Source organism: Corvus hawaiiensis, chromosome Z (genome assembly GCF_020740725.1).
Source record: "Corvus hawaiiensis isolate bCorHaw1 chromosome Z, bCorHaw1.pri.cur, whole genome shotgun sequence".
Taxonomy (NCBI): domain Eukaryota; kingdom Metazoa; phylum Chordata; class Aves; order Passeriformes; family Corvidae; genus Corvus; species Corvus hawaiiensis.
In genome coordinates, this window is record NC_063255.1 from 15,094,467 (window position 1) to 15,117,565 (window position 23,099).

The 23,099-nt window shown below is 59.0% G+C and overlaps 1 protein-coding gene across 2 annotated transcripts; it reads left to right on the plus strand.

The window, feature by feature from the left end:
• The first annotated feature begins 11,172 nt into the window (after positions 1-11,172).
• Positions 11,173-22,747, plus strand: NPR2 (natriuretic peptide receptor 2). Of its 2 annotated transcripts, none has more exons than XM_048292341.1 (22): positions 11,173-11,915; positions 16,775-16,974; positions 17,059-17,172; positions 17,443-17,578; positions 17,670-17,764; positions 17,852-17,984; positions 18,099-18,183; positions 18,270-18,390; positions 18,920-18,994; positions 19,157-19,234; positions 19,373-19,477; positions 19,741-19,812; positions 19,889-20,048; positions 20,122-20,277; positions 20,356-20,524; positions 20,634-20,783; positions 20,950-21,073; positions 21,196-21,264; positions 21,353-21,527; positions 21,614-21,712; positions 21,811-21,902; positions 22,071-22,747. In XM_048292341.1, exons 1-22 carry the CDS (start codon positions 11,192-11,194, stop codon positions 22,122-22,124), a joined length of 3,186 nt encoding a protein of 1,061 aa, XP_048148298.1. In that variant the 5' UTR covers positions 11,173-11,191; the 3' UTR covers positions 22,125-22,747. The 2 variants fall into 2 exon arrangements, with proteins under 2 accessions (XP_048148298.1, XP_048148299.1); XM_048292342.1 differs by having other exon boundaries at positions 20,637-20,783.
• Positions 22,748-23,099: the final 352 nt, after the last annotated feature.

Sequence of the window (23,099 nt, forward strand, 5' to 3'; positions counted from 1 at the left end):
GGTTGATGTTGAACTGGACTTGTTCGCTTTGCTTCTCTATTGCCTTTGCTCTCTTTCTCTTTCTCTCTGCCTTTTTAATGCTCTTCCCCTGATCCCAACAAGAGATATTTATAAAGTTCAGCTTTACGACCCTGGCCACCAGCTGTGCCCCACTGGAAAAGTTGTAAAACTCATTTCCTGATTTGAAAGGCATGAAAACAAGAGGTAGGATCAAGATTTTTAACAAGCTGTGAAAAGCTGATTCATGCCCTCCAGAAATTTCTCCAGTTGGAAGCCCCTGTGGGTGCAAGGCTCCACAGTGAGGGGAGATCCAAAGGTCCCCAGCAGCGTTGCCCTCGGCAGCGTGGTGAGCACGTAAGCAGCAAGCACGGGAGACCCTGGCTCCTAACCAGGAGAGCTCCAGGCTCCCCTCTGGTCATGCTGAGCCATCACTGCTCCTTCACAGCAAGCCAAGGTTTTGGGAGCATCCCATCTCGCAGTGACCAGAGCAGCGCAAGCACTCTGCTAACAAACAGTGTGGGATGCAAATGACACCATCCTCATTTGGGGAAGGAGGTGCTTGCACCCAGCTCCTGGGGACCACATCATGGCACTTCCACCCCAGCCTGGGCTGCAGCCGTGCCAGGTTCATGGCCATGCATAGGCTGGGGGGAACAGCATGTTTGGAATCATAGAATCATAGAATCTGCTGAGTTGGAAGGGGCCCATTAGGATCACCATGTCCAGCTCCTGACCCTGTGCAGGACACCCCAAGAATCCCAGCATGTGCCTGAGAGCACTTACTGAGCTCTGACAGATTTGGTGCTGTGCCCAGAGCAGACAGTATGGCAACTGCCACTGATGCAGTACAGGAGAGAGACCCAGGGCTCATCTGAGCAGTGGCCAGGAAAGGGGGCTGTACCTGTGCACCTGATGCACCCATGAGGTACTGGAGCTGAGCATCCTCTTTTAGAGCTGGAGACCAGCCCCAGCAAAAGCAGAAAACAGGAGGGATAAAATCAGGAGGTGAAAGTGCTTTTGGGCAACAAGTGACCTGAGAGGTAAACACATTTGGCTGGAAGGAAGGACCTGTGGGAAGTTGCCACACCACCCAGGGATGTGCCCATGGACCTCACAGACCCTCACCCAGAGGGGTTGCCTCTGTGTAGAAGTGATAAGGCTGTTATCAGCTGGCAAAGTGAGGGGATGTGCAAGAGGGAAGAGGTCAGAGCACTGGGAGCCACATGGCCCTGGAGAGCTACAGGCAAAGGGCTGACTTGCCAAAAGAAATTCTCAGCTCTTGTCAGAGGTGCTGCCAGCAGCAGGAAACAGGGCTCTGGGGATGGTCCAGCCAGGGTCTCGGCCAGTGCAGGGCTGTGCCGCCAGTGAGGCAGCATCGGTAGCAGTGGCATATGTGGGTCATCTGCCCCTGCATTAAGCTCCCTGCTTTCTGAGAGTTTGGAATAAATTTACACCTTGACGCGTGAGGCTTAATATCCCTTCCAGAATTTGTATTGGCATTCACTATTATAGCTGGATATTTTTCTTTTCCCTGTAAGTGCCCAATCCCTAATTGAATCCTGCTAAATTTTGGCCTGAGCATTTTCCTGTGGCAGTCTAATTAAGCACAGAGTGAGAAAAAAACTGCTTCCTTTTATCCACTTTGGATTCACCACCTTTGGATCTGAAGGCACAGTCCCTTCTCTTTAGTGCTCTGGGCCCCTTCACCATCCCATTGCATCCCTGTCCTGCAACTTGTGCTCTCACTGCTGAGGGAGAAGCCCTGGTTTTGCATCCCTTCTTCCCCTTAGAGAATTACCCCAGCCCTCTTGTAGTGCCACAGACGGTGCTGTGTCCCTCGGTGGGGTGGCTGGATGGCAGCAAGTGTGGGATCTGTTGGGAAAGGCTGATAATAAATCAGAGAAATGCTCGGCACCCCCTGCTGACCATGGGGCCATGAGCTGGGATGGTGGAGTGTATCAGTGACAAATGGAACTTGCCCTTTGGTGCAGAGTTGTTACTATATAAGGAGGATAAAAGCTTTCGTCGTCAGAACAGTTAATTAATATTCCTATTGTGTGTTTGGAAAAAGAAGTCTGGCGCACTAGTAACTGCAATGAAATAATCCATCATTGTTTCATCAACAAGAACAGCAAATGTTAAAAAAAAGAAATGGTGGGTTTCACTCAGAGGGCCACAGGATTTGGACAGGCTTCCAGAAGAGTGCTCAAATCCTGGGGTGACAGCATCTCTCAGCTGTGTGGAAGGGCATTGCCCTGCTCTGTCAGGAACATGGAGAGGCATACTCAGGATTTCTGTAGCCATTACAGTTTATTAAATAGAGGGTTAAAGCTACGAGAACGTTCATGGCCATTGGGTTTTTCATCACAGTGCTTTGCTGGGAAAATGCAGAGAAAAAGAGGAAGGAGTGTCAGGACACCTCTTGGCACATTGCAGAGGGATCTGGGCAGTGGAGCACTGTCCACACTGTGGCTCTGAATTAGGGAAGGGGCTGCTGGTCCCCCATAGCCTGGTGATCCTGCTATTCCACCTCCTGACCACTTTCCTTCCTCCACTTTTGCATTCCTGGGCACCCGCCTGGTCCCAGCACACACATGCCCATGGGTGATCCAGAGCATTTTGGTCCAGGCTGTACAGGAGGGGGCTTGTAATTTGGAAGCAGTGCCTGGAACTGGGCTTGGTGCTTCAGAGCTTCTGCTTGGGTTCTTGAGGGTGTTGTGGCAGGAGAAGCTGACACCCTCTCCTGCTGTGGCATCCTGGAGGAGGTTTTGCCACAGAGACTGAAAGAAGGCAACTGCTTTTGGTCTCACATCTTGGGGAACAACTGAGATCCAGACAAGTACTGCAGAAAGGATAAAGGGGCTGGAAGAAGAGCCCCTCTGGAAGTTCAGTCACTCTGATTTGCCAGCCAGAGCCCAACAGCAGGGACCACTGCCTGTCTACATGTGCCAGTGAGGAGCAGTCACCAACTCTGAGTATTCCAGGATCCCACAGAAGGTCATATCCATGTCTCAGCATCCCCCCAGCAGGACCCAGCTCTCCTGCCTGGCCTGGCTCTCAGATTGTAGCTGTGCCTGAGAAAAGCTGGGTGATGCACCCCACCAAGGGCACAGTGCTGCTGATCTCCTCTCCCAGCAATCCCTCTGAAGAGCAGCAGAATGCCCAGTGCTGGGGATGGGACCCCACGGATGGGGAGGGATGAGCACCCAAGACAGTGGGTGCTGCAATGAGGTGACAACAGCCCACCTCAGCACTGAAGGAGGCTCAGGGGGGAATAAATGATGCTGGACAAGTTGCCATCAGCAGAATCCAGGAGGGTTATAAAACCTCAATCTCCTGAGCCTTCAGCTGGGGCTGCAGCTGCAGAGCAGGAAGCAAACAGGATCCCGGCTGGCATTGTGAAAGCAAACACCATAAATCCAAGGAAGTGCTGTGATTGCTGTTTTAGGCACTGGGGAGCTTGGCTCCTGCTCCCCAAAGGCATTTTATTTTCTCTCTAAACAAACAAAAAAAAAAGCCAACCAAAAACAAAACCCCAAAAAACAAACAAAAAAAAACCAAAAAAGAAAACCAAAAAAAACCCCAAAAAAAAACCCTGAAAAAACCCACAACCCCAATTTGTCACTGGACCGAACTGCCTGGGTGCTGCTGTGGACCCTGAGGCAGCTCTGGGATGTGGGCACCTTTGCTCTACCAGCACCTTAAGGATGCTTCTAGCACCAAAGTACCCAGGCACCAGGGCAGGTGCAGGAGGATGCTGGCTCTGAGTGATGACCACTCATGAATGCTCACTGCTCACCAGCATGGCCAGTCCCTGGGGAGAGGTGAGCAGAGGGGTGAGGAAGAGATAGGCAGCCAGGAGCTGGGAAGGGGAACAAGAGGAGACAAAGGGCTAACCAGGGAATGACAGCTGGCTCACAGCATCCTTCATCCCACAGCTGGCAAGCCCGATGGGATAGCTCACAGATGCTGGAGTACAGGTGGGATCAAACCCAGCCCCACCAGCAACGAGACTGTTACTCCAAAAAGGGGACAAAGTAGAGGGGGTGTGAGACAAACTTGATGTCACCTTACTCTGCAGACTGGCTGCCTGTTGGATGGAGCTTAATGCCAGTGGAGAAGCATGGGCTGCAAGGCGTGCCCTGTGTCCTCCATGGGTGTCCCTGGCCTCAGCACCCACACCCTGACCCTCCTTGCAGGGGGCAGATGTTCCAACCCCGGGGGTTAGACACAGTATTTCACAGGGGCTCTACAATCCTGGCTGGACGGTGTCTGGGGGTTCCCTACCATGTGACAGGACCAGCTGTGGGATGGTGTCTGCAGGTCCCCAGTCTTGGGATGGGCTCTATGTCCTGGGCAGTCCCATGCTGTGGTTCACTTGGGCTCTCATGCCCTCTTGCCCTCTCTCACATGGTCTCATCCTCCCTTGCTCATGCCCGTACTCCATTCCTTTGGCACTTTCCCAGGTTGTTTGTCCTAGCTGTGGCTGCTCTGCGTCAGGCCAGGTTTTGGCATCAGTGGGTCAGCCAAGCATTCCTGCTACCCTCGGCCCTGGCAGGGTGCTGGCACCCACCCTGGCTCTCCATCACCCTGGGTATCAGCATGGGTGTGCTGCAGCCCGTGGCTCTGCCCGGGCTCCCCTCAAGGAAACGTGCCGGGAGGTCACGGGGTGTTTAGGAAAACAGGCCTTGGCACTTGCTGGCCATACCCGGAAAATAAAAACATCCGGGCAGGCAGCTGCGTAGCGAGTGCGAGAGGCCGGCACTCCATAAATCCCCTGGAGCAGGTGCTTTGTAGTCGGCACAAGGAAATGAGCATATTATTCAGCTTGGCTTAAACCCCAAAATGTTTCCTGTCCTGTGAGTCAGAAATAACCCTGGGAGACCATTCCTTGGCCACGCAGAAGCCGCACCAGCCAAAAAAGTGCCAGGTACTTGTTGGCCTGGGGACTTGCTGAGGAGGTCAAGGGTCCAGGCACCCTATTTGGAGGGGATTTTGCCATGGCACTGTCATGCCACCAGTGCTGACCTCAGAATACAAATGGCCTCCAAAATGCTGACGATCCACCAGGGACTCCCAGACTGGTTTTGGGCACCTTGCTTCATTGGGATGCAGGGGCAGGGAGAACCGCATGACACCCTGAGGCTGTGTTCTGGGTGGATCCTGCAGATCTCTGGCCGCACTCTGGTATCAGAAAGACAGATCCCCCTGCACAGTGCTTTGGCTGTGTATTGGCACCCACAGGGCCACCCTGGGGTGCCACCCTGCTTTAGGGACACCCTACAGGAAAAGCTGTGGATGGGTGATGGCTTCATGGTGGAAGAGACTGCCTAGGGGGCCAGGGCCCCACATGCTCAGCCTGGGCATCCCAGAGAAGCTGGAGGGGAAAGCACCGTAGCAGGTGTTCCTGGCTTGGCACAGGCAGCACCCACCTGAAGGGGTTCATGGGTGACACTTCCTGTCCTGGTGCCCCGTGAGAACACTCCTAGGGTCCCACCCTGGGTCTGGGGCACAGAGACATCTGGGTTCTAGGGGCTCTCTGCACAGACACACAGGGACAACCCTGAAGTGACACAGGTGTCACATTTATCCACATTTTACCCTTTAAATATTTGCCTTTGTTCTATTTTTTCCATTACTGGCACACAAAGTTCAAATCCAAACAAGAAGCCCTTCAGGTTCCCTGGACAGCAGGAGCACAGGAATCCCTTATGTGAAAAGGTCACCCTACATACCTGCACCAGTCCCTGTGTGCTTTGTGCCCACCTGGCCAATGCCTCAGTGACCTTCGGAAGGTGTTACTCTCCCATTTGGGATGGGGTGGCAACTTGAGCACCTGCAATAGAGACCCCAGCAGAACCCTGACTCCCACTGGAGTAGAAATGTGAATCCTCGGTGGCACCTTCTCCATCCCTGCCCTCTTGCCACACAGCCTCCAGCAGGAAGGGGCTGCTGCCCATCCATGCTGGACCTCCCCATGACCCAGCACTGTTTGTGGCCTGGCACAGCAGCATCTGCACGACTCCTTCACCTGGCCCTGGTAGTGACAGCCATGCTACAGGCACTCACTTGTGGTGCCTGCCACGCTCTTTACAGCCACCTCCTGAGGCTGGCAGGTTTCTGGCTCCACTCTCGGTGTGGAGGTGAAGGAGACTGGCAGGGCCCTGCAGCCCATGGCCTTGTGCTGCTGCACACTGGGAGGTGGAAAAACAACTGTCAGCTCAGGGGACCAGGGACTTGGTTATGCTTGCCAGGGGAACATGGGAAAGAAGATTGGAACCCCAGGAACGTGAGCCCCCCAGGGCTGTGACCTTGGTGCCCATCATGATCTGGTGCAGTCCTAGGACCAGCATTGGTGTCATGAACAAGTGTTTGAGGTCACTTAAAAAATCACCAGCAAGGGTATCAGCATAAAACAGATTTAATATTAAGCAGCAGCACAACAATGAGGTGTGTATGGTGTGTATGGGGTGTGGAGTGTATATGGTGTGTGTCTGGTGTGTGTGTGGTGTGTGTGGGGTGTGTGTATGGTGTGTATGGTGTGTGGGGTGTGTGGGGGGTTCATTGGCAAGATCCACTCTACAACTTGGTAGACAGTTAAGGCACACTGAGGAGAAAAAAAGCAACAACAAACAAAATCCAGGCAATTAAAAGAGAAATGAACCGAAAACCATCTAGGGTTGTGTTTGTGCATGTGTGTGTGTGTGTGTTTAGGTGTGTGTGACAAAAGGACAGTGAGGGCAAGGATAAAAAGGAATATGGCCTAAAAGCTCAACAGCAGTCACACTTAACACTACTTAACTTACAACTTAACCAATTAACAGAGGAATAACACTTAACAGCATCCAACCTGTGTAATTTAAACTTAACAACTTAGGAAAAGAACAACAGCATTTAACTTAGCTAATAACTTCTGACTTAGCCTTACTTACAGACCTAACTTACTTAGACTGAGGTACTTAAGCATCTAAGAGAGTAGCATTTCCCCCAGACTTGCTATAGCATATGCGTAGGGACATGCACACAGACAGAAAGTCAGTGCAAGCAAGGTACCTATGAAAAATTCCCCTCAGAGGTCAGTGAAATACTCACTCCAGATGGTTTTGCCATCTGCTCAAGGGGCAAAGGCTTGAGCCTTAAGGAGTGAGGGTATCAGCCCAGGATCCATTGTTGTTTGGCGATCCTCCGAGTACAGCAGACTTGAGTTTGCTGGCTCTGAGAGGCGCCACACAGAGGGGTCGCAACCCACCACGATCCAGGAGAGTTCCAAGAGTCTCATTTTGCACCACTGTTTATAGGATTGCAAGAGAGTGGGCTTTAGTCATAACAATGTTTCATCCTGGCCACAGTTTGGGTCGCCACTTTCTTTGAGTATCCCAGAAGAGGGATGTTCTGCCCATCAGGGAGGAAAAAACAGCTTCCAAGGCTGTTCATAAAAAACCCCAGGAGCTCTATAGACAGCAGCAGTTCATGGAAACAGGCAGTATTTCTGATGAGCTGAAGAAGAGCTGAGCTCAGGTGCTGTTTTTCAAGGCTGAGGCCTAACAAGCATTTCTCAGATCTCAGTGCAGCCTGGAAAAGCAGGGGGGATGCATCACCACAATAGGTCACCGTGGATTCCCATGGACCACCACAGATGGCCATGGACCACTACAGACCACCAGGACCAGGGTGCTGGGTGCAGCTCAGTGCAAGGGAAGACTGTCATCCCAAGGTGTGGGATGTCAGCAGAATTCAATGTGAGACCGTGGCAGGGAAGGTGCAATGGAGTTAGAGAAACCCTAAGGTATCACACGTCTGTGTGTCATGGTGAGTGTATGGTGAGTGTGTGATCTGTGTGTGGTCTGTGTATGGGGTGTGTGTGATGTGTGTATGGTGTGTGTATAACACCACGGTGTTATGGTGCTATACATAACAACACGTGTATGGTGTGTGCAGTGTGTGGGGGGTGTGTGTATGGGGTGTGTATGGTGTGTGTATGTGCGTATGGGGTGTGTATGGGGTGTGTATGGTGTACGTATGTGTGTATGGGGGGTGTGTGGGGTGTGTATGGGGTGTATATGAGGTGTGGGGTGTATATGGTGTGTGTCTGGTGTATATATGGCGTGTGTCTGGTGTGTGTATGGGGTGTATATGAAGTGTGGAGTATATATGGTGTGTGTCTGGTATGTGTATGGGGTGTGTATGGTGAGTGCAGTGTGTGGGGGGTGTGTGTATGGTGTGTGTATGGGGTGTATATGGTGTGTGTACGGTGTGTGCAGTGTCTATGGGGGGTGTGTGGGGTGTGTATGAGGTGTGGGGTGTATATGGCGTGTGTCTGGTATGTGTATGGGGTGTATATGGTGTGTGTCTGGCCCGTGTGTCTGTGCGGTGTCTGTGAGGCGTGTGCGGTACCGGGGCGGTGACCGGGCCCCCTCTGCCGGCTCACCCGCGCACACACGGGGTGCCCCCGCACCCACATCCCCGTCACGGGCATCCCACGCACCCCATCCCTGCAGCAGCGAGTCCCCACCGGCTCCTCCCTCGCTCCCTCCGCCCCCTCTGCTTTTCTTCCCCATATCTCTGTTTTGTTTTACCACAGCCATTCCTCCGCTGGCTGCATCCCGCCTGCCGCAGGTCCCGCGGGAGCAGCACCACCTCCCGGAGAGGTGGAGGCGGAGGCTTTTCCCACTCAGTCTGCTGCCAGCCTTTCTGTGTCCCCTTTGCCCCCGACCTGGGCCACCGGAGGCTCAAGACAGGGGCCACAGGGCTGGGCTGGGGTCACCCGGATGATGCAGGGTCTGCCACCATCTGGGCCCCGTGAGCAGGGGTGATTCCGCAGGCACTACGGTCTCCAGTGGGACCATCACCACCCCACCATGCCCAGTCTCACACTCCACAGAAAAGCTCTTCCAGATCCTTCCAGCTTCTCATTTCTGGATGTAATCACTGTCGGTTGGATTTCACTGTCCTTCGGCTTAGCCACCGCTGCCAGCTCCGTGCCCCACCGGACGGAGCTATTTATAGCCGGCAATCCAACCCCTCGTCTCGGGTTTTGCCGGGCTGGGTGGGCCGAGCTCCGTGACCCCACGACGAGAGGCACGTGTCACTCGTGGTGGGGACACCTGCAGTGTGAATGGTAGGGACAGTGAGAGGGACTGTGATTCCTGGCAACCCCAGAGGTGGAAGGACCCATGCCGGGGCACCCTGCGGTGCCATGCCCAGGGTGCTGCTCTGTTCTCGTGGGTACCCCAAAATCCCGGGAGGGGACAGAGACGCCCTGTCCGCCTCTCAGCGCAGCATCCCTCAGGCATCTGAACTACACAGGACCTTGCAGGGGCCACCGTGCAGCCAGTGCGCTCCCTCTGTGCTCCCACCCGCAAGCATCCCACCCACACAGCTCTGAGCCGTGGGGCAGGGGCTGGCACCACCCCCAACGCCCCCCTCCAGTCTCTATCGCCCCCCACCCCCGCCCGATGGGAGCAGGCAGCAGGCTGGGAATCCCAGGAATGCACCATAGGCATGCTGCCCTCGCCGAGCCCCCCTTGTCCCACCGAGGCGCCCTGCAAACAAACGCACGGCACGTCTGTGTCCCCCCGGGCCGGGGGGTCCCTCCATGGCAGCCCATGACATCCCCTTAGGTCCTTCCCAAATCCCCGGGAGGACCAGCAGCCCCGCTCTGCCCGCGTTATCCCGGCCCCACGGTGTCTTGGGGGCTTGTGCAAGGCTCATCTCCCCATAGCCAGACCTTGCACCCCGAGCGCTCCCCTGTTCTCCCCTCAAAGGCGTCCACCCTCCTACCCCACCCCCCCACAGGCCAATGTCCCATAGCACAGGGGCTGGACCCCCAAAACCTGCAGTGGTGACGTGCCCGTTGCATCCAGCCCCTGCCGTCCCCTGCCCTCCTCTTCCCCTGCCCCGTCAGGTCTTGTGTCGGCCGGGTCCCTGTGGCACGGGTCCCAGCGTACCCTCCATTATTGGGGGGATACACTGAGTTCCAGGGACGTCTGGATCCTCAGGGCATCCCAGTTCTCAGGGTCCAACTCCTCAGGTGCCTCCCTGCCTCCCAAATCCCCGAGGACCTCTCCAACCTCCTCCCCTTCCCCAAGGGGAGACACCCACGCCCAAGGCACTGGAAGTCCCCACGAAGGAGGCACACAGATCCCGGGCAGCCCCTTCTCAGAGCCTGATTCCTCTTGTATCCCACAGCCTAAGACCTCCCAAAAATCCCTTGTGAGGACACCCACACCCAGCATATATCCCCTCCCCTTTCAGCGGGCTGTACCCCATAGCCATGTATCCCTTCACATCCTCGCACCCCTCCCCATGGTACCCCTTTGCCCCATCACACACATCCCCTGCACCCCACTGTCTTCCCCAAACCCTGGGGACCCCCAGCATGAGACATCTCCTCCCCAGTCCCTACTCAGTGGCGGACCCTAGAGCCTGGGTGCTCCCTCACTGCACCTCTCCGAACCCAGGTACTTTCTCAATCGCCCACCCACTGGGGACACTCCAAACCCTAATGCTCCCTCCCCAGTTCCCCTCACGGACCCCCTAGATCCCACGTACCCCCTCCTCAATCCCTGACCACTGGGAGCCGCCGGCTCTGAGGACTTCCGTCCTTTAATCCTCCGAGGGGGACCCCCGAGCCCGTCCCCAACCCCTCCATCCAGAAGCCGAGCAGCCCAGTCCCTGCCTCAAACCGGTGCCCTCTTCTCCAATTCCCCCTCACCGCACCTCAGCAGAATCCAAGTACACCTCCCTCGGTTCCCCACCCACTGGGAACACCCCGAACGCGGATGCTCCTCCCTACCTCCCCTCCTCGATCCCCGAAAACACAGGCACCCCCTCCTCAATTCCTGCTTGCTAGGGGCCGCCGGACGTGGGGACCGCTCTCCCTAAGCCCCCGCTGGGTACCCCACAGCACTTCGCCAACCTGGAAGCCAGAGACGGCGAGCACCCCGCCACCCCCCCCACCACCCCAACCAGCGCCCCCCTCCCCGCTAGCCCCACCCCGGCCCCCCCTCTCCGGGGACACCGCCCCCCGCCCCGCCGCGGTGCCGCCCATCCCCGTGCCCGTCCGGCCGGGCGGGGACCGGCGGCGCCGCCCCCCCGGGGGAGGGCGGTCGGTGGCGGTCGGCGGGGCGGGGGCGCGGCGGGGGCGCCGGAGCGGCGGGCGGCGGCCGGGGCGGAGGAGCCAGCGCGGCCCATGGCTCCGCCGCTGCCGCTGCCGCTGCTGGCGCTGCTGCTGCTGCCGGTACCGACGGGCGCGGGGCGGCGGGCGGCAACCCCCGACGGGGCGCCCGCCAACTTGACGGTGGCGGTGGTGCTGCCGGAGCGCAACGTGAGCTACGCGTGGGCTTGGCCGCGCGTGGGTCCGGCGCTGAGCCTGGCGCTGGAAGCGCTGGAGCGGGGCGAGCCGCCCCTGCTGCCGCGGCCCTTCTCGGTGCGCGTCGAGTTCATGAGCTCGGAGCTGGAGGGCGCCTGCTCCGAGTACGTGGCACCGCTCAACGCCGTGGACCTGAAGCTCTACCACGACCCCGACGTGCTGTTCGGGCCGGGCTGCGTGTACCCCGCCGCGTCCGTGGGGCGCTTCGCCTCTCACTGGCGGCTGCCCCTCATCACCGGCGGGGCGGTGGCCGCGGGTTTCAGCCGCAAACGGGAGCACTACAGCACGACGGTGCGCACCGGGCCCTCGGCACCCAAACTGGGCGCCTTCGTCTCCCACCTCCACGCGCACTTCAACTGGAGCGCCCGCGCCGTGCTCCTCTACGTGGACCGCAAGACCGACGACCGACCCTACTACTTCACCGTCGAGGGTGTCTACCAGGAGCTGCAGGATGGCAACAACCTCACCGTCACCGTCCACATCTACTCCCCCGAGGAGGGCGGCCCCCACACCGCCGTCCACTTCATCAAAGCCAACGGGCGCGGTGCGTGGGGTGGCGCGGCGTGGGGTGTGGGGGGGCACGATGACCACGGGTGGGATGGGGCTGAGGGCCCGGGGAGCGGGGGCGGTGGTGTGGGGGTGGGAGGTGGAAGGGAAAGCAGAGGGGGCTCCCCTCGGGAGATCTGCGTAGGGCTCCGAGGGAGGAGGCAGTATCCTCCGTGGGGCACAGCGAGGGGCTGAGGGTGCGGTGGGATCCGTGTGGGGGTCGGGGGGGACCATTGGACCCGTCTGGGACACAGCAGGGGGAAGGACGGGGTGCAGCAAGGGGTTCTGTGGACAACTCGTAGGGTACAGCAAGGGGTTAAGGGAGCGGCAGGACCCATCTGGGGCACAGAGAGGGGATGGGGATGCAGTGGGACCTCTACAGGACACAGCAAAGGACTGGGAACACAGTGGGACACATGTGGGGCACAAAAAGGGACCGGGGCAGCAGTGGGACCTGTTTGGGGCACATCAAGGGGTTAGGGGGCAATGGAGATCCACACAGGGCACAGCAACTGTCAGAGAGGGCAGTGAGATACATATGGGGCGCAGCAAGAGGATGGGGATACAGTGTGATCATGTGGGGCGCAGCAACAGTCCAAGGAGACGCTGGCACCTTTGCGGGGCACCATGAGGGTGATGGGACACTGGGACCTGTGAAGGGTCGAGAGCAAAATGGCGCCCATGTGAGGCATGGCAAGGGACCAAGGATCTGCTGGGACTCACGTGGGGTCCAGCGGGGGGTGGGCAGAGTGAGTGAGACCTGTGGTGGGGCATGGCAAAGGGCCAGAGGAAGAGTGGGATAGACCCCTGTGGAGCACAAGGAGGGGCTGGAGGCACAGTGGGACCCGTGTGGGGCATGAGGATGGGCTGAGGGCACAGTGGGACCCATGTGGGGCACAGGGATGGGTGGGCAAAATGGGTTCTGTGTGGGGTGCAGTGAGACTTGAGCACATTTTCTCACAGTGGGGCTGGAAGAGCAGCGGGACCTGCACAGGAGGTGAGTTCACAGGTGACAAGACAGGACCTGAGCCCCCCGGGCCAAACCCTGTGCCAGTGGAGGGGCCAGAATGCAGCAGGAGGAGGGGGCATATTGTCTCTCTCCCAGGCCCCCAGCCTGGTCAACCTTTGCCAGCAAGAGCTGGGGCAGACCCCCACCTTCATGGAACACATGCTATGAAGGGTACCCTGTGGGGCCACCCCACCTTCTGTCTTAGCAGGATCGGGGTGACCCAGGCACGTCCTTGGAGGCCGAAGGTGATGGAGTGGATGTAGCTCTCTGAAGGATGCCATCAGCTGTGGTTACATGCCCAGAGAACCACGGTGCCAACATACCTAGGTGGCTGTGCCATGGTCAGGCAGAGCCCCCCAGACTGGCACCTGGGTACCTGGCCTGTGCCTGTCCCTGCTGCACCCCTGGGATGGGGCTGTGATGGCCCCACCCTGCTGATGGAGGGATAAATCAATTTGGTGCCTTGCGAGTGCCCCAGGAGAGCAGCTATATTGGGAGCGGGAGGAAATGGAGGGGCTTACGGAGGCAGCTGGAGAGCAAGGGCAGCCTGATGCTCTTTCATTATTGATGAGCAGGGTGTATTGATCCCGGAGTCAGCCACTCCGCAGTGCTTCTTAATGGATTCTGAGATGCTGTGTCATTAGGAAGGACATCTAGCCGGGATAAGTGGAGCCAGATGGGCCAGCAGGACTCGTGTCCAAGGCTGGGCAGGACCAGGCTGCAGGGGGGAGGCGGGGTGTGGTGCTTTGGGGTGCTGGACTGGGTTCCCGTCAGGACTGAGGCCAGTGAAGCTGAGTCCGTGGAGTGAGCATTCTCTGGCTGCCCCTCTGGGGTGGAAGCTCCTGCATGTGCCATCACCAGCCGTGGCGTTTGGAGCTTCTTATGGGATGGGGGCAAAGGACTCTGCAGGGAGAAAGGCTGAAATCAGTGATTCCCATCAACATTTCCCTCTTCGTGCTGTAAATCACCCCAACAGGAATCAATCCCTCCTGGTGCGGGCAGGAGGTTGTGGTTGCTGGGGGAGAAGGCCAGGCATGGGCAGAGACCTGAGGGCTTTCTAAGCTGGGGTCATAGTCACAGTCGTGGAAAGGCTTGGGTTGGCAGGGACCTTAAATATCATTTAGTTCCATTCCCCCTGCCATGGGCAGAGATGTGGAGAGGGTCTGGGCCTCTCTGGCCACAGCTCAGAGATGGCGCCAGGGTGTGGGGCTGAGTGGAGCTGCGTGCTTGGCCCACGGGTACGGGTGCTCAGGCCAGCAAAGCTGGTGCTAGGTCCTTTCCTAACCCAAGTGTGTGGGGCAGGGAGTGGGGACCTGCAAGGCTGTCCCAGGGGTTGGGACCCCTGCATGGCATGGCGTGGAGAGGGAAGCAGGATCTTCAGCTGCATCCATGTCCGTGCCCTGCAATAACATCACGTATCACCCCTCTTGGCGTCACCTTCCTTCTCCCAAGTCACGGGCAGGAGTTTGATAAACATTTCCTGGAGAAAGCTGCTTCCCTGCCCCCTGTGCATCCCTAACACTGGTGGTTCTTGACATTCACAGGTCTAATGAACGGGCACGAGGGGGGGTGGGATCGCCCCTCTCACCAAAGCCTGGGCGACGTGCAGGGGCCCACGTCTCTCCTGCCATTTGCAAAAGCACTGATATAATTAGAGCTGTGGTTGAGGGAATTACCGGAGCATCTGCCTGCAAAAAGCTCAGGTCCCCTGCCAGGGGAGGTGGCTGGGTGGTGCTGCTGGAGGGGAGTGCATTTGGTCCTCATCCTCGCACTCCCCCTGGGCATGGAACGGCACTTGGCCAGTGCGATGGTCTCTGCGCTGCAGTGCCCTGTGCTGGTGAGGCTGCTCAAAACTGGGATTTGCTGCCCGAACCCAGGATTTGCCCTCACTTTAGGGTTATCTTCCATCATACAGGGGTCAAGCAGTGTTCTGCCACCTCATCTGCATGCTCGTGGTCCTGCCCCTTCGCTGGGGCCTGGCACTCTGCCACCTACACCAGAGATGCCCCCTAAATAAATGTCAGGGTGCTGGATGCACTCCAGCCTTGCAGAACTTAATTCCCCTTGTCCTGGGTGATGCTGAGGCTGCATTTGGCCATTTGCTAGCCCCTGGGGGGGGCGTGAGCCCCCTAAGGCACTGCTGGCCATGCAGGAAGATGCCAGCTGGAGGCAGCTGCCTGCCTCAGGGAGACCCCCAAGCACTGACCCTTGCTTCTGCACAGCTCATGCGACCTGTCCCCGGGGAGCCGTCTGGGCGCCATCCATCCCCTTGCTTGGTGGCCTTTGACCAGGCAGGCTTTCGCTGCCGCCGCAGGGGCTGGCTGCCTGCAGTGTCCCACCATCTGCCACCAGCTGTTGTGGCTCCCCAGCCCCTGTGGCTCCCTTTTCTTGGCGCCTGCAGTGGGATGGGGAGGGTCCCATCTGTGTCCTTGGGGGGGACCCTTAGGCTCTGCATGTTGGGGAGGTGCTGAGCTGCCCATCCTGGATGAGAAACTGGGGGACAGTACATTTCTTGGGGCAGGACTAGCAAAGTGGGGAAGCCAAGAGTGTTTATTTGAAGTACTGCAGCATTCAGAGGGAACCATTTCAAACCGTGGAACAGGCTTTTGCTCACACACAGCCCACGGTGCTGCGATTTCCCTCTCCCCCGTGCCCAGGAGCAGCTCCCCACATTGCTGTGGATTCCCTGTGCCCAAGGTGGCTGTGCTGGGTCTCTTCTCCCACGTGTGGGCTTCCTCACTGCCCCCATGGGTGACCCTTCCAGCCCTGCTGCCCACATAGCGGGGTGCCTGTGTCGCTGGGTGCCTTCCAGCAGCAGAGACCCCTTCCCAGAGTGCGAGGCTTCCTTGCTGTCCCCAGCCCCCCCACTCCCCGGGTCCAGCCGGGGCGCTGGGCCCCATGCAGAAGAGCTGTGTGCCGGGGCCAGCGCCCAAGCGTGACATTCCTCCAGCACCCGCTGCCGCCGCCTCCTCCGTTGCTCAATCCCGGCTTCCCAGCCAGACTGGCTGGAGCGGGGGCCCTGGTTTTCCGGGGGGAGGGAGGAGGCAGTGTCAGGATCCTCAGCAAGGGCACGGAGGGCCCCTGCTCGGGGGGGTTCGGACACTCTATGGGGCCCGTCCCCACAGCCTGTGATGCCCTGTGCGAGCGGCGTGCCGGCCCCACACAGCGCTCGGGTTGACATCCCATGAGAGCTGACCGAGCCCCCAGAAGAGGGTGGGGGCAGGCGGGACAGCCCGACGGGGCCCGGGCACCCCCTTGCCGTGTGGGTCACACCGGCGAGATGCTCTGTTTCCAATTAGCGCCAGTGGCCGCCGAAGGTGCTGGAATCTGGGAACCTGCGCATTCCTGCCGCACGGACAGCCGGCCACGAACCCAAACATGGGTTTGTCCCATTCCACAGCTCGGGTTCCCCAGGGACCTCCGGTGCACGGCTCCAGTGCCTCTCCTAGCCCCCCGATTCCGTGGCTGGGGCTGGCATGGAGCAGCCGGGAAGCTGATGCAGGGGGGAGAGATCCCCTGGCTGGTTTTTGCTGTATCAGGGTGTGTGGGGTCGGTGCCTGCAGCATCCACCTCATGATTTGCAGCAAGTTTTCCCCTGTTCTCCTCTCCCCCTTCAGCCCCAGGTGATTGATGGGGCAAGAGTGGGTCTGTGCCAGCAAGGGCTGTGGGTCTGGCTACGGGGCACAGGGAGGCGTGAGCCAAGCACTGCCCCATCTGCCTGCTCCATCCCCCCACAGCCACCGAGTGCTCCCGGGGCTGCTCTGCCCCATCTGCCCCATTGCTGGCTGTGTGCCCAGGGTGCAGTGGGGTGTCCCTGCCTCCCTGAAGCCCCTGCTTCTCTCTGGCAGTGGTGTATCTCTGCGGGCCACCGGAGATGCTGCGGCAGATCATGCAGTTGGCGCAGCAGGAGAACCTCACCAATGGTGACTATGTCTTCTTCTACCTGGACGTCTTCGGGGAGAGCCTGCGGGGAGACTCTGCCCGTGACGCCTTCAAGCCCTGGCAGGAGAGCCCAGGCCAGGATTCAGGGCTGCGCGAGGCTTTCCAGGTGAGCTGGGCCCACCTGCCTGGGGACAGAAACCTCACCAGCCTGGCCCCACTGTGTGAAACAGAGTGCTGTGCTCGGTTGCAGATGGTGCTGGTGATCACCTACTATGAGCCCCAAAACCCCGAGTACCAGCATTTCCAAACCCAACTCATCCTGCGAGCTAAGCAGAAGTTTGGGGTGCAGCTCAACTACTCCCTGGTGAGTGAGTCCCCCTGCACGCTGGGGTGATGGGGCCCCTTCTCATGGGTCTGAGGCACGTCACCAGGTTGCAGAGGGTGGGACACAGCCACAGGTAGTGCCAGAGGGGTTATCCCTGGTGGGAACAGCCACAAGCACTGCCATCCCTGCAGGGTGCATGTTGTCCCCAGTGTGGTTATGGGGCCGTGGGTGGGTGCGTGGTCCTGCTGTGAAGGTTCTGGGGTGCTCCTGTGTGCGTGGCTGTGGGTGTGCTCAGATTCCTCCTGGCAGATGAACCTGGTGGCGGGGTGTTTCTATGATGGGATGCTGCTGTACGCCATGGTGCTGAATGAGACTCTGCGCGAGGGCGGCTCCAAGAAAAATGCCACCCACATCATCGAGAAGATGCGGGACCGCAAGTTCCAGGGTAACACTGGGATGGGGGAAGCTGGGCTGTGGGTGCCGTGGGGGCAGTGGAACTCAGTCCCTGTCCCACCTGGGTCTTAATTCTCCCACAGGTGTGACAGGGCTTGTGAGCATGGACAGCAACAATGACCGAGACACTGACTTCAACCTATGGGCCATGAGCGACCCCAAGACCGGGCAGTATGAGGTGGGGGCCAGCACCAGGTTCCCTCTGGCTGGGGCTGGGGGATAGGATGGTGGGGGCTGGGGGTGGCCTTATCTCTCTTTTCCTTAGGTGGTGGGACACTACTCGGGTGTGGAGAAGCAAATCCACTGGCTGGGACGACCCATCCCCTGGGTGAAGGGGGCTCCCCCCTTGGACAACCCTCCCTGTGTCTTTGATGTGGATGACCCCTCCTGTGAAAAAAGTGGGTGTCCTGGGTCCCTACATCACTTGGACCCAAGAACCCTTCCCTATGAGTGCATTTCAGCCTGGCCATCATAGCCAGTTGGACCACCCTGACATCCTCTCCTGTCTGCAGCTCCCCTCTCCATGCTGGCCATCGTGGCTTTGGGCACTGGCCTCACCTTTGTCATGTTTGGTATCTCCAGCTTCCTCATCTTCAGGTCAGTCAGGACTAGGGGAACCTCTGTCTGGTGGGGGGACAGGCAGGGCAGGGCAGATGGGGGCCTGACCCCTCTGTGTCCCCCAGGAAGCTGATGCTGGAGAAGGAGCTTGCCAGCATGCTCTGGAGGATCCGCTGGGATGAGCTGCAGTTTGGAAGTCCTGAGCGGTACCACAAGGCAGCGGGCAGCCGGCTCACCTTGTCCCTGGTGAGAGGAGCCATCCCTGGGGCACCACCCTGCCCCTGTGCTGCCTTCCCTCCCTGCACGACACCCACATGATTACCTCCCATGTAACAGCCCTCTGTTTCCTACAGAGCCACAGCCCCCCTGCATCTCTGCTTAGCACAGCTCTTGATCCTTACAGAGTTCTCCATTCCCAGTGGAGACACACTCCATTCATCCCTGGCATGACTTTCCATCCCCTGCAGAGCCACTATAGATCCATCCTCTACACAGCCCCCAATCCCCGATGCAGCACCATACTTCATCAAGCCCCTGTGTTGCCCTCCATTACCTACACAGACGTACCTTATCCATGTCCTACACTCCATGCAGTGCACCATGCCCCATCCCAGAGTCTTTGCCTTTGCTACAGAGCATACAGAGCTTATCCTGACCCTTTAGAGCCCATCCTGCACCATCCCCCACACATTCTTGGATGTCCCCGCCCTGCTACATTGCCGCAGGCCACCCCTCCACCCGAGGGTTCCTGTCTCTATTCCCCTCCTTCCCACAGCGTGGCTCCAGCTATGGCTCCCTGATGACCACCCATGGCAAGTACCAGATCTTCGCCAACACCGGCCACTTCAAGGTCAGTGCAGCAGGCAGGGAGCTGAGCCCTCCCCCTGAAATGCCCCAGCTCTGTTGTGCTCCCCCTTGGCTGCACCCCCATCCTGCAGGATGTTGGCACTTTCCTCCCCTTTGCAAATTTACCCAGTGGGCATTGACCTTTTCCCCTTCCCAAACACCCCAGGGCAACGTTGTGGCCATTAAGCACATCAACAAAAAGCGCATCGAGTTGACACGGCAGGTGCTCTTCGAGCTAAAACATGTAGGTTTGGGGTCTGGGCTGGGGTGGGCAGCCTGCTTGGGGGTGCAGGAACTGGTCCTGGGAGTGTGGGAGGGTAGTAGGAGCAGTAGTTCATCCCCTTTGACCTCAAGACTGTCTTGGGTCCGCTTGCACCTGCAGATGCGGGACATCCAGTTCAACCACTTGACTCGCTTCATCGGGGCGTGCATCGACCCCCCCAACATCTGCATCATCACTGAGTACTGCCCACGGGGCAGCTTGCAGGTAGCAGGGCTTGGGGACACTGCGGGTGACACTTAGACATTCCTGGTGACCCAGTTGGGCTGGGCGTTGTGGACAGGGCTGTGGATGCTGGTGGCCACCTGAGCCCTCCCTACAAGGCTCACAGCTGAGCTGTCCAAGCGGGCGTCAGAGGCCAGTGGAGGGGTGGGGGTGGGTGCTGCAGACCCCCACAGTTGGGCACTTGGTGAGGCTACTGTCACCATGCCCTGGGTGCTTGGTGGGGTCCACTCAATGTGCTACCTCAGGATGTCCTGGAGAACGAGAGCATCAACCTGGACTGGATGTTTCGCTACTCCCTCATCAATGACATTGTCAAGGTACCCAGCTGAGGGGTGCGAGGGGCTGGGGGAGGTGCCTGAGAGATACGAGCTTCACTGCATCCATCTGTCCCAGGGAATGGCCTTCCTGCACAACAGCATCATTGGTCATCATGGCAGCCTCAAGTCATCCAACTGCGTGGTGGACAGTCGCTTTGTGCTGAAGATCACCGACTACGGCCTGGCCAGCTTCCGCTCGCCCAGCGACAACGAGGACACGCATGCACTGTATGCCAGTGAGTGCCTGCCTGGGGGGACCAGGGGGATGGGGTGGCCTTGTCTCACTTCTCCATTGCTTTGTCCCACCAGAGAAGCTATGGACAGCCCCAGAGCTGCTGCAGAAGGGGCACCTGCCCACCCCAGGCATGCAGAAAGCTGATGTCTACAGCTTCGGCATCATCGTGCAGGAGGTCGCTCTGCGCAACGGCCCCTTCTACATCGAGGGCATGGACTTGAGCCCCAAAGGTGAGGGTGGGGGGACGTGTGTGGAGGTCTCGCCCCACCATGGAGATCTGGTGCTCACTGTTGGCCACGCCTCGGCAGAGATTGTGCAGAAGGTGCGTAACAGCCAGAAGCCCTTCTTCCGCCCGTCCATTGACATTGGGGTGCACACTGAGGAGCTGGCAGTGCTGATGGAACGCTGCTGGGCGCAGGAGCCGGCCGAGCGCCCTGACTTCAGTCAGATCAAGATCTTCATCCGTAGATTCAACAAGTGGGTGGTTGGTGTGCAGTGACAGTGGCCCTGGGTGGGAGTGGGGACAGCCATGGTGGTGGTGGTTGGGGGGCACCTCTTCCTGCAGTGCCAGCTGACTGCACCCCGGCAGGGAGGGAAGCACCAGCATCCTGGACAACCTGCTGTCACGCATGGAGCAGTATGCCAACAACCTGGAGAAGCTGGTGGAAGAGAGGACACAGGCCTACCTGGAGGAAAAGCGCAAGGCAGAGAACCTCCTCTACCAGATTCTGCCCCAGTGAGAGGGGGAGAGGGGGGGGCGGGTGTGGGTCTGAGGGTTGGCATGGGTTCAGCATGCACCCACTGCCATGCAAGCATGGGGTCCCTTCCCATGCTGGTGTGGGGCAAGGGTTGCAGGGGGAACAGGGGGTTTAGTGGTGATGGCTCACCACCATCCTTGCCAGCTCTGTGGCAGAGCAGCTGAAGCGTGGAGAGACAGTGCGGGCTGAGGCTTTCGACAGTGTCACCATCTACTTCAGTGACATAGTGGGCTTTACTGCCCTCTCGGCAGAGAGCACTCCCATGCAGGTGAGAGCAGGGCTTGGGGGGCAGCGCCTCTGTGGTGGGGGTCTCACACCCTGCCAGTGCCGTCCCTGGAGTTGGGGGAACATACCCACTCCCAGCCGCCCACACACCCTTGTTCCATCCAGGTCGTGATGCTGCTGAACGATCTCTACACTTGCTTTGATGCCATCATTGACAATTTTGATGTCTACAAGGTGAGTGCGGTGGTGAGCAAGCACAGCCCCCCAAAGTGAGGCAGGCAGCAAGGAGCCCAGGTTGGACCTGCTCCCCCTGCCCCCACAGGTGGAGACCATTGGGGATGCCTACATGGTGGTCTCGGGGCTGCCGGTGCGCAATGGGAAGCTGCATGCCCGTGAGATTGTCCGCATGGCCCTGGCCCTGCTTGAGGCTGTCAAAACCTTCAAGATCCGTCACCGTCCCAACGACCAGCTCCACCTGCGCATCGGCATACACACCGGTGAGCCCCCATGCCACCCAGCTGGAGGGTGCTCGCCCACCCAGCCACCCACCCTACAGCATCCCTGAGCGCGTCTGTGCCTGCAGGTCCTGTGTGCGCCGGAGTGGTGGGTCTGAAGATGCCGCGGTACTGCCTCTTCGGGGACACAGTGAACACTGCGTCCCGCATGGAATCCAATGGCCAGGGTAAGCCATGGGGCTGGCAGCTGGGGTCCAGAGCCACAGGGTGTGTCCTGCTCCCACGGCACCCAGCCGTGTCTCTCTTGCCCCTCTGTGCTCCCCAGCCCTGAAGATCCATGTCTCATCTGCCACCAAAGAAGTCCTGGATGAGTTTGGCTGCTTTGAGCTGGAGCTGCGTGGGGATGTAGAGATGAAGGTGAGGGCACAGGGACGCCAGTGGGGTACCAGCCCTTCCTACCACAGGGGAATGTGATGGGGAGGTGGGTTGGGGCTGGGACCCCTTGTTGCCCTCAATGCAGGGGATGACACCCAAGAAGCAGTTCCAGGGGCAGGCAGGGTCTAAACTGCTCACCTCTGCCTCCAGGGCAAGGGAAAGATGCGGACATACTGGCTGCTGGGCGAGAGGAAAGACCCTTAAGTCATCTGAGCCCAGTGGCTGTGGCAGAGCCCCCAGCTCAATGAAGCCACCAGTGTTTTCCGGTGCCCCAGGATGCACCGGCACCCCCCTCCCATCACTGCATCCACCACCGCCTCTGCAGCCCCCCTGCTTCAGCAGGGCCTGGGCAAGGTGGGGTAGCGGCCACAGCACCGTCTGCCCTCCTCCATCAGCACCAGCAAAGCCCACCTTTCCCACAGCCTCTGCTGGAGTGGGGTAACCAGCCCTGATCCAGCCTGAGGGACCTTGTATCCCCCCCACCCTCTGAGGTCTGCCACCCCTGCCCTCTCCCCTGTGGCTCAGCTGGCTCTGAGCTTCTCCGGGGCCTGGCTGCCCCACAGGGCACTTTGCCGTCTCTTTTCAGTACCTGGACCCCAGCAGAAGTTGTGCTCATGTCAACCCCTCCCTGGGGTGGGGGGAAATGGGGATTCCTGCCAAGACTGACTCCTTGGCCAGGTCAGGCTTCAATGCCGCAGCTCCCCCCCTCCCCAGTCTCCCCCTCTCCTGTATATAACCCCACCGGGTCATGTAAATACCCACCCTTCCTCCAGGTGTAAATATAGGACTCGCTGCAACTATTTTGTTGAAATACAAACTTCCCCAGATCCGTCTGTCCCATGACCTCTACCTCGCTCTGCCCCAGCATGCCAAGTGGGGAGGGAGGCCAGGGGGGACCACAGTATGGAACTCAGCCTGGGCTGGGGACAGCTGCCTGAAACATCCGAAGAGATCGTATCCCGGGGGTCTGTCTGCGGCACAGGGCCGCGGTGTGGGCATGGGGAGCCAGTGCCGGGCGGTCGCAGCAGCGGCTGTTGAGGGCTTGGGCGGTGCTGGGAAGGCAGGGCTGCCGTGGCGGAGTTTGCTTTGGCGTGAGGGCTGCAGTGCGTTCCTCTGAGCTCATGCTCTGGCCGCCCCGCTGCCGCCTCTTACTGGAACACACCTGTGCCTGGGGACTGG